The sequence below is a fragment of the Chrysemys picta genome, chromosome 1 (genome assembly GCF_011386835.1).
Source record: "Chrysemys picta bellii isolate R12L10 chromosome 1, ASM1138683v2, whole genome shotgun sequence".
NCBI lineage: Eukaryota > Metazoa > Chordata > Testudines > Emydidae > Chrysemys > Chrysemys picta.
The window spans coordinates 326,539,404-326,557,370 of NC_088791.1; the positions used below are offsets into that span (position 1 = coordinate 326,539,404).

General features: G+C 43.0%; 1 protein-coding gene across 6 annotated transcripts in view; it reads left to right on the top strand.

Annotated features, from left to right (window-relative positions):
* Window positions 1-16,959, top strand: part of SESN3 (sestrin 3) — an 80,821-nt gene extending 63,862 nt beyond the window's left edge. For 4 of the 6 annotated variants that reach the window (XM_005309165.5, XM_024110891.3, XM_065581565.1 and 1 more), the window contains 3 exons: window positions 1,188-1,378; window positions 14,139-14,283; window positions 15,839-16,959. In XM_005309165.5, the coding sequence (XP_005309222.1) occupies window positions 1,188-1,378; window positions 14,139-14,283; window positions 15,839-15,925 (423 nt within the window). In that variant the 3' untranslated portion in view covers window positions 15,926-16,959. The remainder of the gene's footprint in view (window positions 1-1,187; window positions 1,379-14,138; window positions 14,284-15,838) is intronic. The other 2 variants (XM_065581566.1, XM_042856032.2) reach the window with 1 other exon arrangement.
* The last annotated feature ends 1,008 nt before the right edge of the window (window positions 16,960-17,967 follow it).

Sequence of the window (17,967 nt, forward strand, 5' to 3'; positions counted from 1 at the left end):
TGGGAAAATCTTGAAACATGTCAGAGCACTTGTAGACAAACCAAAATAGGTGCAAAAAAATTCCTTGGTAAAGCAAAGGAGTCATGATTCCTGTCAGCAGACATACTTAGGGCTAGTCTACACTTGAAAGTTAATTTGGATTAAAGTAGAGTGTGAATTTAAAGCACAGTAGCTATTCCTGAATAACTCAATGTGTTGACAAGCCCTTAGATTTACAACAGTCTGTGCTGGTCAGGATGAATTCATGCTGCAATTTTTCATGTACAGTAAACCATGTTTTGGGAGGTGACGCAAATACCCCTTGGGTGTGTATTGTGGACAAGGATAAGGCAAAGTTTTTGTGTCTGAGATCAAAGATACTGCTGACCTTTCTATGAACTTTAGAAGGCTCCCCTGGGAGAAGGCTGACAATTGTCATTGACTTGAGACAACGTTAGGCATGTACAACACTGCTTCAGAAGAGCTTTATGGAAGGTTGCACTGAAACCGAAATGTCTCTGCCTGCAGGCAAGGGTGTTAAATTACTGACTTCCAACTTCAAAAGTTTCACCTTCTCCAAAATAGCTAACTTGTTTAATAGCTGAATGATGGTAGAATGTGAGACCTTTTACCCAAATCAGATCTTCTATTGTAACAATTATATTACAGAATCATCCAGGGGCCCCAGTGATGGAGCAAAGCCTCATTGTGCTCGGTGGGCACTTCATGACTATAGGATGAGCGAATACCTGCCCCAAAGAGTTGGTTTGAAGTAATATCCTGTGGAAGTGGTGCTGCTCAGGCACAGCTGGCAGCATTTTTCAAACTAACTCTTTTCCTTGGTCATTGGTGCAAGAGTGAAGTCCTGTCTCTAAGGAACAACACGTCGCCATGTTTCTGCTCTGGCTCATAGCTTTCCAAAGCAGCAGTCTCTGAATAATATCAGTGTGAATATTTTCCAAGTCTGAACCAAATCTGTAGGACCTAAGGACTAAAGCAGAACTGACCAGGGAAAACTTACTGATTAAAATCTTCCTTTTGGTGGGGGGGCAGGCACACAGGTGAATTAATACATTAATAAAGCAGAACGAGAGACAAAACAGAGAACAAGATCTTCAACTGGGGGAGAAACCAGAGGGAGGATCAGGTGGGGAAGGCACTATTTGCATATTTATGCATCGCTGGTGTATTTCTTTGTGCTCTTACAGGACTATACCTGGGAAAACCATGGCTTCTCCCTTGTGAACAGGCTTTATTCTGATATTGGGCATCTCCTGGATGAGAAGTTTCGGATGGTCTACAATCTCACATACAACACTATGGCTACACACGAAGATGTTGACACAACCATGTTGAGAAGAGCTTTATTTAACTATGTTCACTGTATGTTTGGAATCAGGTATGTAACAAATTGACCTAAGAAGTGTAAGTAAAATATATTTACTTTGGGACAGGAACACATTAGGTCTTCATCACACTAAAGCAGTGTTTTAAAATTGGTGTCTGTGGCTTTTAAATTTGTTTTCTGCAGTGAAATTATTGCAAATACTGGTAGTAGTATAATTTAATCTCTCTATTTTAAAAAAATTAGTTGGTATTACAGAATCAAATTAGGATTGATATTATTACAGAAATCTGTCTTCTCTGAACTCATGGACGACATTGTCAGTTCAGAAAAAAGGAAATACCACCCTATTTAAAAGGCTCTTAGGAACTGAGTAACTTTTGTTCTTCTTTGAGTAGTATCCCTATGGGCTCTCCATGTCCAGAGGCGCAAACGCACATTCGCTGTTGATCAGTGATTTGTCAGCAATGTCTGTGGGTCCATGCCTGCTCCCCAGATACTTTCATGTTCTCGTATGGGGGTATATAGGTAGGGTGCAGACCCACTGCCACTCCAGTTCCTTCTCAACCACCTATGGTATGAGGTGGAACATCATTGTGTCCGTTAGCTAGCTGCATAGCTTGCTACCTCTCTCACACATCCTTTCTTTTCTCAGTATATTCTTTATTTTTGTTTTTTGTTTTTTGCACTGTTTGTACTTTTTTGGGGGGGAGGGAGTGTAACCCCTTCTCTTATTTTGCCTCCCCCATGCTGATGATTTCAAGGCCATTCAGGACCTTTCTGTAGCAGAAACCCTGCATATTCCGTTATAGGAGACACAAGAATACCAACATTCCCTGTTGGACGTTCTTCATACATCTGCTGCAGGCAAAATCACCTTGCCCATCAGTGATGATCTGCTGACCTCTGTGTGGCAAACTCCAATTACTATACCAACTATGTGTAAATGGGCTGACAGAAAATACTACCTCCCAGTCAAAGGATCAGAATATTTTTTTTTTCTCCTTACATTCTGAACCCAACTTCCTGGTCAATAGAGGCAGTTATTGAACGGAACAGATAACATTGGTTCCACTCAACACCATCCAACAAAGAGCTGAAAAGACTGGACCTTCTGGGATGCAAGAGCTACTCTGCTTCACTGCCGTTCAGAGTAGCTAAATACCACGCCCTGATAGCAAAATACAATTTTACAAACTATTGCAAGTTCATCTTTTATTGAACTCCTGCCACATGATCACAGGGAACAATTTCAAGCCCTCATAACAGAAGGCCTGACAATCAGCAAGGCATCTTTCCAGGCCTGACTCAATGCCACCGATACAGCTACAACATTCCCTGGCTACAGTAGTAGCCATACGCCAAGTTTCTTGGCTGCAATCCTCTGGTCTGCCTCAGGAGGTAGAAAACACAGTTGAGGATCTTCTTTTGAAGGACCCAAGTTGTTTTTTGAAGCCATGGATGGGTCTCTTTGTTCTCTTAATAGTGTCGCCCAAGAGTCTTTATCTCTGGGCATCTATACGCTTGTGGCAAAGAAAAAGTACAGTAAATTGCAGATGGCTCAGCAGTCTTACCCAGAATGTCCAAGCCCCCGAGAAAGAAGCCAGGATAACAAAGAAAAAGGGCTGTCCTTACAATAGCCTTCCAGTCAGCAACATCCTTGAAAGAACTGGCTTTTGAACCTTTGGTCCAAGGTCACAAACTGTCCTGCTCCTCATCCTACGCTGTGTGTATTCCCTCCACCCCCCCCCCCCCCCCCCCCCCATTGAGATTGTCTCCCATTTCCTACCTTCCTGGGAGCTCATCATCTCAGACAGACAGATTCTGAAGATAGTTTCTACAGGTTACTCCATCCAGTTCAGCTCCTCCCCACCCACCCCCAACTTCTTCCTCCCTCCCTCTTCAGGGACCCCTCTCATGAGAATCATTTGAGGCATAAAATATAATTCCTCTTAACACTGGGAACAATCAAACCTGTTCCACCAAAATTCATTGGAAAAGGGTTCTTCTGCAGCCTGGTGTCTCCCACAATTCTGGACATCTAGCCGATCTTCTCTCTCTGAAGATTAGCGTTTTGGCATTGTACAGTCTGCTCCTACTTGCTGCCAGATTCTCTACCTCTGCAGGAGCAAGTAGACAGTGGTGGTTTCTTTTGCTTCCATCTCTTTTCCTTCTATTTTAATTTTTTCTGCCCTGTTTTTGGGCAGTCGGGAGCAGTGTTCTCCCTCCTTAGCATTCCTTCTCTCTGGATCAGTTAATCTTTTGGGGGCTTAACTCTCCCTGAGCCTCTGCTGTAGTGTCTCCCTGCTGGCTCCTCTGTCCCTTACAGGCATGGGAGAGCAACCAAAAAAGCACCGGGTTAAATCCAAGCAGTGCTCTATTTGTGAGGCAGCCTTTTCAGGCTTGGAACATGGTGAGGTATGCACCCCTAACTGCATTAGGTCCCAAGGCTGCCAGTCAGACAAGCAGGTATAGTTCCCTGCCCACCAAGGCAGCCGCAGCTTCAACAAGGGAAATTTGGACCAGGAACCAAAAGTGAGGAGGATCCTGACCATTTGACTAGGTGGGTAAGTCCCAGAGGACCCCTGCAGAACAAAGAGGGGAGGCTTGCGAGCCACAAGTGTCCACCACCCCCCATGCTAAAGTGGGTCCTGAGCACCCCGGGAAGAAAACAGGGTTTCTAATCAGCCCTTCTCTCTCTCTCAAGCTGACAGCAAGTCCCCACCCTTCTCCCACGGGGAATGGGAACCAGTGGTGGAGGATTCTGAGGCAGACATCTCAAGAGAGCACCAGGCCCTAAGAAAGGCAAGCTACAAAAGGCTCACCAAAGCCACAGTAGAGTGTCCATGCTCCTAAAGCATCCAAAAAGGTTTTTTGTTTAATTTTTAAAAGGGGGCAGGTTAAGGGGGAAACACCCCAAAATATCAGGAGATATGTGTCATCCTCCATCACCACTGAGGAAGGTGAACTGTCTGGCTGAAACTTGAGCAAGCCCTTGTGAGTAAGCCTCAGAGTATATATATATATATATATATATATATATATATATATATATATATATATATATATTTTTTCCCCCCTCAAAATCTTCTCCTGGTGCTGCACTATCCCTTCACTTCTTCTTTGAGGAAGTGATTAGGGATGAATGGAATAAGAATGATCAGGGCAAGCATATTAATAAGATCTACCTGAGGCTATATATCATTAAAAACGAAAAGGCTTTATTGCTGAGATAGTGAAGGTTGATGCTGCTGTAGTGTCCCTCATCAGGGATATGGTGGTTCCCTCAGAAGGGGAGAAAGATGGAGGCTACTCTCAAAAAGATTTTTTTGAAGCATCCTCCAAGCATCCCTGGCAGCTACCTGCTTTGCAAGAGCATCTCTTTCCTGCCTAGAAGATCTCAAAGCCCTTAACGACAGAGATCGCCCTGACCTTGACTGCACCTTAGAGTCTCCCTAGCAACAGCATTTGTAGCAGAAGCCTCAATGGATGCAATGGGGTTTTCAGCCTGAGCCATGGCTTCCAGCCAGACACCACCTTGGAAGATGGATACTCCAATCTAAGCAGGTCATATGCACAGCCAAGCTTACAGGCTCCCTCCTTTTTGGAGAAAAGTTGGAGAAGATGGTGGCTGAGAGTGTGGCAAGTCCAAACACACTGTCCCTTCCCACTAAGTTCCCTAAGGAGAGAATATAGGTCAGCCTTCAGACAGAAGCTGTCCTTTCCCCATTCTCGGAGGTACTAACAAAGGGACAACAGATTCCCCAAGGGAAAACAGTGGAATCAAGGTCTGGGGCACAAGTCCAGAGGGACCTCAGCCCCCCACCTGTTCCCCAAATCCCCTTTATGAAAAGTATCACATAGGCATCTGCCCAGAGCTGTAGTGAAGGAGCAGGATTTCCCATTTCCCAGAGAAATGGTTTTCATCAACCACAAACAAGTGCATCAGGGAAATGGTGAGCCAGAGAGAGACCCTGAAGCTGTGGACACCACCCCATCTCTTTTTCATCCACTCATCCAGCTCCAGTGACCCCGTAAAACACAATCTGATCTGGAACAAAATATCTCCTCTTCTGGATATGGGAGTGACAGAGAGTGTTCCCTCAGAAAAAAGGTTCTCTGGGTTCTAATCCATTTTTTGCATTCTACAGAAGCGCACATGAAGAAAATGAAGTTTTGGATGGAGACCTTGTCCTCTACAGTGTCACCCCTATCCTGGGAGAACTTCATTAAACATTTTCAGTAGCGAACACTCCTATTTAGCCTGTCCTCTGCCCTCAGGGTTGTTACAAAGGTGGCGGTGGTGGTGGTGAAAATAGCCAGACTCAGGTTGCAGGTACCCTTTCCTGTATGACATCCCAATCAGAGCTTCCATTGCAGTCAGCAGCTTGCAGGGTTACATCTTGGACGTTGAATCTCTTCCAGGCACACAGCTTCATCATCAGTGCCATCCAGGAATTTTCTTGCTCTATAGTCGCAGGAGGCCTACCATACCACTATGCCTCCCAACTGCTAGGACTCCTGGTGTTGTGCATAGGCACTACTCCATGGGCACAATCCTGCATCAGAAGCCTTCATACCTAAGGTCTGGGACCACTCCTCAAACACAATGATGATCAAGTACAGGTTCCAGCACTGGCGTTCATTTCCTTACTGGGGTGGTCAGCCCGCAGCAATGGCTGCAAAGGGCATGCCCATAAGCCTTCCAGATCCTTTTGTCCTCACAAGTGACACTAGCTGGAGGGCTGAGCAGAGTGCACTTGGAAAACCAAACAGCCCAGGGCCTATGGAACATAACCCTCCTAGAGCTGAAAGCAAACAAGTTAGCTCTTCGAAGGTTCCAGCCTATCCTAAGGGGGAACCACATCCTAGTTCAATCAGACAATACAACTACAGTCACCTGTTTAAACAACCAAGGGGAAACAAGGAGTCCAGCACTACACGTGAAACCAGTGGTAATAATGAGGTGGGCAGAAAAGTTCCTCTTTTCTCTCAGAATGATCCCCATCACAGGCTTCCTGAACCAAAAGGAATACTGGTTCATCAGGTGAAGGTCAACAACTCTGGGTGGTGCCTGAATCAGAAGGTGTTCGATCTCATTGTTTAGTCTCTCTTCAACCAACCTGTTGGTAAACCGTACAAATGGAAAGAGACCAAAATACTTCACCAGGGAGGCAGATGCAAGATCCGTGAGGTCAGATACCTTACCATACAGCTGGCACAGGGCCTACTTTACATGTTTCCACCCTTTCCACTACAGGGGAAGTTGGTCTAGAAAATAAAATGAGAACAGGTGATGGAAATACAGATAACTCCTCATTGGCTGAGGAGACTTTGGTTTTCAGACTTGATAGAGCTGGCACTGGAGCCCCCACTCCTAACTTCCATGGAGACCTCACAAACTCTTACAAGGGTCTCTTCTTCATCCAGACCCGAAACATCTTCAATTAACAGCCTGGCTATTGAAAGGGAAGCACTAAAAGACCTCAGTCTATCCTCCATAGTCATTAGGACATTGCTTTTGTATATGAGAATATCGACACTAAAAGCATACTCCTCTGTCTGGTCCATAACAACTGGTGCCAAGAGCACAATGAAAATCCCAGAAATTCCAACTGTTCTGGGCTCTCTAAGAAGCCTTCAGCCCAGTACCATTGTGGGTCAGGTGTATGCTCTTAAGTAGCATGCTATTCGCAGGATCCTCAGGCTCCCTGGCAGACAATCCCCAGGTAGTTAAATTGCTTCAAGCTGTCCAATAAGCCAGCCAAACTGGTAGTCAGACTACTCTTCCCAAAATGGGATTTTCTGCTAGTTTTGAGGGCCCTGGCAAGCCAGGCCTTTTGAGCCTGACTTCAGTGATGGCCTTTTCTTTATCTATTAAGAGTTATGTGAATTCTGTGTGCAATTCTGCTCTTTCTCATGTTTTAAGAAAGATTAATTCAACTCAACGGGTGCAGAGAAGGGCTGCGAGGATGATCTGAGGAATGGAAAACTTGCCTTAGGAGGGGATACTCAAAGATCTTGGCTTGTTTTAGCCGAACCAAAAGAAGGCTGAGGGAGAGATCTGATTACTCTCAATAATACATAAGAGGGATGAATATCAGGGAGGGAGAGGAGTTAAGTTTAAGCACCAGTGTGGACACAAGAACAATTGGATATAAATTGACCATTAACATGTTTAGGCTTGAGATTAGAGAGAGGTTTCTAACCATCAGAAGAGTGAAGTTTTGGAACAGCCTTCCAAGGGGAGCAGTGGGGGCAAAAAAACCTAACTGGCTTCAAGACCTGAGTTTGGTAAGTTTATGGAGGGGATGGTATAATGGGACTGCCTACAATGGCATGTGGCCCATTGGTGACTGCCAGTAGCAAGAATCTCCAACTGCTGGAGACGGGACAGTAGATGGAGAGGGCTCTGAGATACCTGGGAAAGAATTCTCTATAGTATCTGAGAGGGATTTTGCCTTCCTCTGTAGCATGGGGTGTGGGTCATTTGCAGGTTTAAACTAGTGTACATAGAGAATTCTCTGTAACTTGAGGTCTTTAAACCATGATTTGAGGACTTCAGTAACTCAGACAGAGGTTAGAGGTCTATTTCAGGAGTGGGTGAGGTTCTGTGGCCTCTGATGTGCAGGAAGTCAGATTAGATGATCACAATAATGCCTTCTGACCTTAAAATCTATGAATCTGAGTCTTGTTTCTTAGTAGCTGTCATATCCGTCAAGTGAGTGTTGGAGCTGGCAGCCTTATCCATATAGGAACTTTACTGCATGTTCTGTGAGGATGAGGTTGGACTCAGGACACCAAACTCCTTTCTTCCTAAGATAAATGCCTCCTTCCACACTTCCCAAGAGGTGGTGCTTCCTTCATGCTGTCCAAAACCATCCAACTGAAAAGGCATGGCACATCTTAGGGTACATGTACACTGGAATAAAAGACCTGCGGCAGGCCCGTGTCTGCTGACTTGGGCTCACTCGGTTCAGGTTGCGTGGCTAAAAATTGCTGCATAGAGGTTCAAGCTTGGGTTGCAGCCTGGGCTCTGAGACCCTCCCTCTCACAGGGTCCCTGAGCCTAGGCTCCAGTCCAAGCCCGAATGAATAAACAGCAATTTTACAGCCCAGCAGAGCCAAGCCCCGCCAGTCCAAGTCAGTTGACCTGGGCCAGCCATAGGTGTTAAATTGCTGTGTAGACATACCCTTAGTGTTGCAAATCTCTTCTAACATCTATCTCAAGCATAGTGTCCTTTCACATGAAATGCCAGGGACTCAGAGCTTCCAAGCCCTCCGTCACTAGGTGAATTAGACTATATATTGTGGAAGCCTACAGATCACCAAAGGCTCCTGTCTTCAGAAATTTGCAAAGCAGTCACTTGGTCTACAGCTAACACCTTCATTAAATACAAGGTGGGTCATCTATCATCTGAAAAGGCCTTTGATGGAAAGGTGCTGCAAGTGGTGTTCCAGAAATAATACAGACTTTTTTGAGCGAACTCACAAAAAGGGAGATATTTCTTTACTACTGAACTCATTTTATAACTCTCCCTACATCTGTTTCACTGCTTGTAACTTCCCAGACATCCAGAATTGTGGAAGACACTGGGCTGCAGAATAGAAAACTTCTTGTCAGTAACTTTTCTGCTACCATCTTCTTTGGTCTAATATACAGTTGGTTATATCTGGATTTTTTAAATTTAATGTTCTGCAAGTTTTACAGCTTGGGAGTAACCCATCTGGCAGTAAGCAGGAGTAGAGTAGGGCATTGCCAGACTGTGTGGTGCCAAAACACCGATTTCCCCTAATCCCCTCTCTTCCTCTCCCCCCCCCCCCCATGAGCTGCAGAGAGAGGCGAACAGCCCAGACATCTAGAGTTGTGGGAGATACTGCTAGCAGAAAAGAAATTACCAGAACTTCCTGGTCCTGAAGAAAAAGGGGGTGGAGACCAATTCTGGACGTCAGGAAATTGAACATCTTTGTCCAGTCCCAACAGTTCAGAATGGTAACCCTAGCAGCAATTCTTCCCTCTGGACCAGTGGTTTTCAAACTTTTTGTATAGGTGACACTTTTCACACGGCAAGCCTCTAAGTGCAACCCCCCCTTATAAATTAAAAACACATTATTTTAAATGCTGTATTTATAACCCTGTTGTTTAAAATGGATTAACCTTTTCTCGCTGCTTTTAAATTAAGACTAAAACACATTTTTTAATAAGTAGAAAAGTTATTTTTTTTAAATAATTAGTGTTGAAAACTGGGGCCGGGGGAGAAGAAACTTTGTCAATATCACTTTTCACACCAGACTTTTCAGCTTACTACCCTTACTTCTGTGCTGCTGCTGGCGGCAGGCTCTGCCTTCGGAGCTGGGCAGCCGGAGAGCAATGGCTGCTGGCCAAGTGCCCAGCTCTGAAGGCAGCACCACCGCTAGCAGCAGTGCAGGACTGCAGAAGAAATGGTGGCAATGCTATACCATGCCACCCTTACTTCTGCGTAACATTTGACCTTTGTGCTGTGAGGGGTGGCTTACGGGATGTCTAAGGCAAATTTGGGGATGGCTATAGACCCCTGCAAACACCACCACCCCCCCCCCCCGTGGCACCCCTTTCTGTGTGTCTGACTGTTAAATTATAGATTACTCTTTTTTTGCCGATCTCAGTGTTCTGATTGGTCTGTGGTTTAATGCAACTCTTCAGCTGCTGAACGATCAAGCCCTCTAATGTTGTCTCAGTCCCAGGGCCGGCCTTAGGGAAAATAGCACCCTGGGCGAACTTCTGTTTTGATGCGCTTTCTTTGGAGGCGGAGCAGGGTTGGGCGAGGAGCTTGGTCCCTGCTCTGGACCCAGGAGATTGGTTTGTCTCCCTCAACCTCCAGGATGCTTATTTTCATATCGCCATGCACCCCTCACACAGATGCATCCCACGAAATATAGAAAGCAACACTACCAGTGTTGCATCCTACCCTTCAGCCTCTCCACCAGAGGTAGGCAACCTACGGCACGCCTGCCAAAGGCAGCACACGAGCTGATTTTTCAGTGGCACTCACGCTGCCCGGGTCCTGGCCACCAGTCCCAGGGGCTCTGCATTTTAATTTAATTTTAAATGAAGCTTCTTAAACATTTGTAAAACCTTATTTACTTTACATACAACAACAATTTAGTTATATATTATAGATGTATAGAAGACCTTCTAAAAATGTTAAAATTTATTACTGGCATGCAAAACCTTAAATTAGAGTGAATAAATGAAGACTCGGTACACCACTTCTGAAAAGTTGCTGACCCCTGCTCTACACCACTCTTTACTGAAGACCTTTTGGGCATCACAGCACATCTTCATCTCCAAATGAACAATTGTTTTTCCCTACCTGGATTGGCTTCTGAAAGGTCACTCGTTTCTCACGGAATAGACAGCAGCCAGCATGGCCCTATATCTGGTCCATTCATTGGGCCTCAGCCTCAATGTGGAACAGACTGTTCTCAGACCCACTTAATGACTAGACTTCATCGTAGCCACTCTGTACTCCTCTGCTGCCAGAGCTTATTTGCCCCAGGACAGATGTGCCCTATGTCAAGCTTGTCTTAGCAATACAATAGAACCCACAAACAATAGCAAGGGCTTGCCTACTACTTCTATGCTATGTTGCAGCTTGTATGTTTGAGACACTCTTAGCAAGACTGCACTCCTGGTGTCCTTGGGCCTGGCTGAGAACAGGTTAAACCTCCAACAGGCAGTCTGAGGAGTGTTGGCAGTTTTTTAAAGGGACACTATTAAGGGCCCAAAAGCAAGCTATTCCGCTGGTTAGGAAAGATAGAAAATGTGGCAAAAGACGAGATCTTGCATGATCTAAAAAATAAAAAGGAGTCATATAAAAAATGGAAACCAGGACAGATTACAAAGGATGAATATAGGCAAACAACACAGGAATGCAGGAGCAAGATTAGAAAGGCAAAGGCACAAAATGAGCTCAAACTAGCTACCGGAATAAAGGGAAACAAGAAGACTTTTTATCAATACATTAGAAGCAAGAGGAAGACCAAAGACAGGGTAGGTCCACTGCTCAGTGAAGAGGGAGAAACAGTAACAGGAAACTTGGAAATGGCAGATATGCTTAATGACTTTTGTTTTTTTCAGGAAGGCTGAAAGAATTGGGTTTGTTTAGTTTGGAAAAGAGAAGACTGAGAGGGGACATGATAGCAGTTTTCAGGTATCTAAAAGGGTGTCATAAGGAGGAGGGAGAAAACTTAGCCTCTAAGGCTAGAACAAGAAGCAATGGGCTTAAACTGCAGCAAGGGAGGTTTAGGTTGGACATTAGAAAAAAGTTCCTAACTGTCAGGGTGGTTAAACAGTGGAATAAATTGCCTAGGGAGGTTGTGGAATCTCCATCTCTGGAGATATTTAAGAGTAGGTTAGATAAATGTCCATCAGGGATGGTCTAGACAGTATTTGGTCCTGCCATGAGGGCAGGGGACTGGACTCAATGACCTCTCGAGATCCCTTCCACTCCTAGAATCTATGAATCCAAGCAGATATCTGTTCCTCAGAGGTGCCTCGATTCTCTAAGTTTGTGGAAGGATCCACAAAAGGTGTGCATGTGGGTGTTCCTTTCTTACAGCCTCCTCCCCCAAGGATTCATGATAGAGGCCTCCTTGATAGGTTGGGGTGCACACTTCCAAAACCTTACAACCTGGGGCAGATGAACCCCTCAGGAGGTGATCCTCCATATCAATGTATTAGAACTCAGAGTGGCTTGTTACGCTTGCCAATACTTCCTAACCCATGTCAGGGGCAATCCAATCAGAATAGTATTGGACAACAGAACAGCAATATATTACATCAGTCATCAAGGAGGAGCAAGATCCCAGTCCTTATGCACCAAATCCATAAAACTGGTGTGTATTAAACTACTGAGATCTGTATGTGGTGTAACTACCAGGACTGCAGAACCAGTGGTGGACTCCCTTATCAGGCATTTCGGCATCAAACACAAGTGGGAGCTGAATGAGGTATTCCAGGAGATGTCTTACCTAGTGTCATCCACAAATCTTTGTAACTCCATCCGATATGAAGTACACAGTTCTGCTCAGGGGGAGGGCATGGTTGCAACCCAACAGGAGATGGCCTAGTCATTCCTTGGCCTCACATATTCCTGTACATTTATCACCTGACTCCCTCACTGCACTGAACAAACTGAAACAAGAAAAATTAGTAGCTGTCCTCCATAGCAGTCTTGGATGAGCCAGGTGTGGTTCCCAGATCTGGTTCGCATGTCCCTGCGATTGCCTCTTCCCTGACCACAAATCTCGTCACCCAGAAGTTGAGATCCATCACCCACCCAAATCTATCAACAGTTCATCTCTGGGTGTGGCTACTAGATGGCTCTCTGGTGTAGAACAAGACTGCTTCTCTAAGGTACAAACAGTACTGCTTCATAGCAGAAAACCCACAATGAGGAAAATTTACCTGCAGAAGTGGAAATGCTTCCAGACTTGGTACGATTACCAATGTATACTGCCTTTCAAGTCTTGTGTAGTGAACATTCTCTATTACCTGTTCAATTTAAAAGCCACAGGATTATTGCTGAGTTCCATGGAAGTTCACCTAGTTGCTGTCACAACTTTTCACTCCCCATCGAGGGGTTTTCAGTCTTAAACCTCATAGTGATTGGGTGGGTGATCAGAGGCCTGTTCAACCTTTTCCCTTCTGTCAAGGAACCAACTCCATCTTGGGACCTCAACTTAGCTCTCAATGCACTGAAAAAACACTCAGTTGAGCCTATGGCAAATATTGATCTATCCCTTAAGACCTCATTCCTCATAGCCATCACCTCAGTCAGGAAGCAGGACAGCTTGGAAGCTTGGTGGCTAACCCCACTCTACACAGTGTTCTGTTGAACAAGGTGACACTACGACCACACCCTCCCTTCTTACTAAGGTTTTCCAGAATTCCACATTAAAAGATTCACCTGCTGGTGTTTATCTCAAGCCTCACTGTTTGAGAGGAGGAACGAGCTTCCATATACTGAAAGTAAGAAGAGTCCTTGCTTTTTACCTATATAGGACTAGGCCCTTTAGAGCTTCACCCAGGCTTTTGCATCTCAATTGCAGAACGCATGAAAGGAGGTACGATTTCCACACACACATACGCTGAGTTATTGCTCATTCCACCAGGGCTCAGTCTACCTTTGTAGCTATACTGAAAAACATACCTATCCTTGACATCTGCAGGGCAGCCATCTGGTCTTTAATGCACACATTTTCCCGGTACTTTGCTCTTGTATCGACTTCCAGAGCTGAAGTTGCTTCAGTGATGCTGTTCTACTGAATCCGCCTCTTCAGCACCATCCTCCATAAATGAGGTACTGCTCATGAATCTTCTGATGTGGAACACCCATAAGGACACTACTTGAAACAGGAGAAGTTACTGGAGCCTAACTGGAGTTCTTCAAGATGTGTTCCTGTGGGTATTCTACTTCCCATCCTTTTTCCCCTCTGCCTCAAAGTCTTTCACTAGACTACCATGGTTGAGAAGGAACTGGCCTGGCAGTGGGTCTGCTGCCCCCTCCCCATATTCCCTCATACCAGAGCATGAGGGTGTCTGGGGTGCAGGCATGGACTCGCAGACATAGCTTGCAAAATCTCCTATCAAAAGAGCACAGGTATGCGCATGTCCTGACATGGCACACCCACATATCTCTAACAGCTCCAGTTACTATACAAGATAAGTAACCACTCCTTCTAGTATTTCAGTTCATAAATTCTGAAACGACATGTACTTAAAAAGCCATGTGGGTCCAGAAAAAATATTCATTCTGCCTTATTTTGCTTAGGTATGATGATTATGATTATGGAGAAGTTAATCAGTTACTTGAACGCAGCCTGAAGGTTTACATTAAGACAGTGACCTGCTACCCAGAGAGAACTACCAAGCGCATGTACGATAGTTACTGGCGTCAGTTCAAGCACTCAGAGAAGGTAAGTGTTTCATAGCGAAACATTACACAAGAGACCCTGTGCTATGTAAACAATGCAAATAATAAGGTGGATTGCAAAAGGGTGTGTGTATACTAGAGTTAACCTTTTAACAATAAAGAAAAAGCTTAAAGAATTAACTTAAATACTGTACAGCAGAGCCATACCAGTTACTTCAAAGAATGTTAAATTTCACTGTTGCAAAAACATTTTCTTAATGAGCACACTGTGGACTATCTCTAGAGACTCCTACATGAAGCTAGATCCATAGATCTCTATATAGAAAAATGGGCAGATTTGGAAATGGTGAAGTAGTCAGCTGTTCCGAAACTTCTTGATTCTCATAGAGAACATAAATTAACTTCACCTATGCTGCTTTTCATTGGTAAAATACATTGTTTATCTATACGTACGTGTGTGTGTGTGTGCGCGCGTGTGTGCGCGCGTGTGTGTACATACACACTATTTTAAAGTTCACTATCAAGCATTGATAACACTTGTATGTCTTTTTAGTATGAGTGGCATACAAATTATGCTCTATATTAAGCAAAATATCTTATTGGGCCTGTGGCCACTGTGACTTGTGCACAATACAATAAACAGGAATGACATAAAAATCGCACTCCTGAGATGACACACAATACTGCCCATTATTTGTCCTTTCCCTAATCTATACAACTTTCTCTAAACTACTACTATAGATGCCTCCAATCACGATGAGTAGCTCTTCGACACAAGCAGGCTTTTTTAAAGACCTGTAATAGATAAGTTAGGATAAATCTATTGTTGATCTTCCTTTATTTATAACTGTTATGGTCTCATAATTTCACCAGCTCAGCTGGAACAAACCTGGTCAATACTTGGGTGGGATACATACTAGAAGTTGCAGGGAATGGTGTGGGGGATTCAGTAGATGGTATTCTTCACTCCTAAATTGAGCCAGTGCCCCAGCATTGTGCTGCTAGAAGTTCCTGAGATAGTTGTGCAGTAAGGCCAGATGCTAATGCAGCAGGCAGCGATATGTGCATTTCTGTTCCTTGTTAAGTAATGTCATTCTGAAACCAGCCTCAGTCTTCTTCATTGGAATAACTTGCCGTCCTTGAGGTTGCATTTATTTGACAGATGACTTCATATAGTACATATGGAGTGTAGCAGGTGGATTGATTATATAACACTGATAACAGAAATCTAGTCCTCAGAGTATAATGCTCATAGTCATGATGAAAGGAAAATCTTCTGTTATGATTTCCATTACTGTACAACATTGTTTTGTTGTGATTTCTGTTAAAGCAGATGGAACACTGCTTAAAGCAGTAATTAAGGCTTGTTACCTGGGAGTCCAGAATGTCAGCTAAAATTGGCATATTAGATAGCCATCTGGAGAAGAAATGGCAACACTTCAGTCTAGTACATGGCACTAGAATGTAGAGAGAAGTGATGCAGCTATTTTCATTTGGCACAAAAATCTAAATCTGTAAGATAATTAAGTGATTAAACTCTTCTGCCTGTTGATATGTAATGGTGAAATAAATGACTAATTTTTTTTTATTTTAAATAGGTCCACGTAAATCTACTTTTAATGGAAGCCCGTATGCAAGCAGAACTTCTATATGCCCTTCGTGCCATAACTCGTCACTTGACCTGAAGTATCAATTTGGAGGGGGCGAAGGAAGTTAAATTGATATGTAAAGGCCTTTTTGAAATAGATACACAACAGAAGCTGTATGTGATGTAGCATCAAGTTACTCAGTTCTCTAGTGTCAAAGTTTAGCCGTGTTTTTCGCGGCTGTAATGTGCAATGAAGTGTTTTATTTTCTTGATGCTTAACATTACTAATGATAGCAAAAATAACACTGAGGAGCACTACTTTTTCTGGTTGGATTACAGGATACTGGTCAAAATCCTAAAACTAGTTTTGTTATACTCCACTCTAGCGCTTTGTTCTGAAACACAGGAAAAAAGTGTTTATCTTTTCAAGCAATCATTTTTCGGATTAGTAGAATTCAGCAAAGGCTTTTTGGACGTTCTAAGAGATCTTAAAACAATGTCCTAATGCTAGCAGAAAGAAACATGTGATATATTAAACTGAACTGCCTACAGGATTCTTTATCTCCTGGAGACTACTTGTCAGGCACTGTTATACTACAGCAATTGAAGGTGATGTGAAATATAATGCCAACATTGTCCACGTTTTAATGTGACATTAATCATGATAAATTCTACAGCATGCTACTGAAATGCAAAATTCAGTTGTTTTTTTTTCCTTTCCTCTTTCCAAAAGAAGAGGTTTCACAATTATCCATTTCAGTTGTACATATTATGGTTCAATCATGGATAATCGTGTCTTACTGACAGTCACCCTCAATCTTTTTTACAGCATACATGCTCATCATAGTGTTGCTTGCAAGTTCACCTAGTTGGCGCCTGTAAATGTAATACAGAGACTGACCAAAAAAAAAATTTTTTTTTTTTTTTTGCACTCTCCTTTCTCCAGTGCATTTTTTAATTAAGTAAAGCAAAGGAAGGCTATCATACCTGTTCTTTTCCTAGTAGGTTATAGAAACTTATTTCCTAAAACTTTTTCATTCATAGTGTCTGAACACTTTAATATTCAAAGCTAAAATTGTGTTTCTATGCATTGTGTGTGAACAAAAGAAAAGTGCAATATTTAAAAAGAAAGCAAGCTTTTCCCTATTATGTCACTACTGAAGTGCCCTTTTTATACAACCATAAAGAAATTTTAAAACAATTTCTTTATTGTCCAAGGCTTAGCATTTTTGTTTTAGCTTGTATGGCTTCAGCAATCTTATATTTAAGTGCCAAAGCAGCCACAAAATAAAATGTACTTGGACACCTGGTAATATTGGGGAAGGGAAGAAATAAGCTGCCAAAAAGTCACATTTTTGCATTATTTTGTGTTGCTTGACTAGACTGATTTTAAGAGCACAACATTTCAGTGTTTATAGCTTTACTTTGGATTGTGTTAATGAACCAGTGAAGTGCCTAAATTGATGCTTAAACTTTCCCAGTAGGACACAGCTGTCACTGCTAAAAAAAAATCTTTTGGTTTTGGTTTTTGCTATAAGAAGGGTGACTTTTTATTTTGCTTTTACATGTATTAGAAACTAACCAGTTAGGTTTTTTAAAGTTCCTCTGAATTGTAGTAGATGTAAAAAAGCTTTTCCATTGAAGACTGCAGTATAGCTTTTTTAACATAGTAGTCATATTTTTACATCTTTCATTGAGGGGAAACAAACAAACATGGACCAGTATGCTACTAAAGTTAGTTTTCGTCCTCCTTCCCTCTCTTAATAACTTGCTGTGACACCACATGTTGGGAGTTTTTGCTTTAGCTGTCTGTTCCAGATTGGAAAACTAAATGATTGTACATTTAAATACACTTTTTCTGCACTTTTGGACAGCAGTCTATTTGCATAAAAAGCCTTGTGAGAAAGAAATTACTAATTTTTTTAAGCCAAGATAAGAAATTATCTATCAAACTGTGCATCAGAATCTCTCTTGTATAAAACATTTCATAAATAAGATTTATTAATCTTGTCTAGCCAACTACAAAGATTATTCAGACAAAGTGGTGAGAGGTTGGTATGCATAACCTTAGATTTGACTTTAACTTGTTATAATCTTTTTCAACTTAACTATAGTGGCTGCACCTAGTGAGTTTTTTTG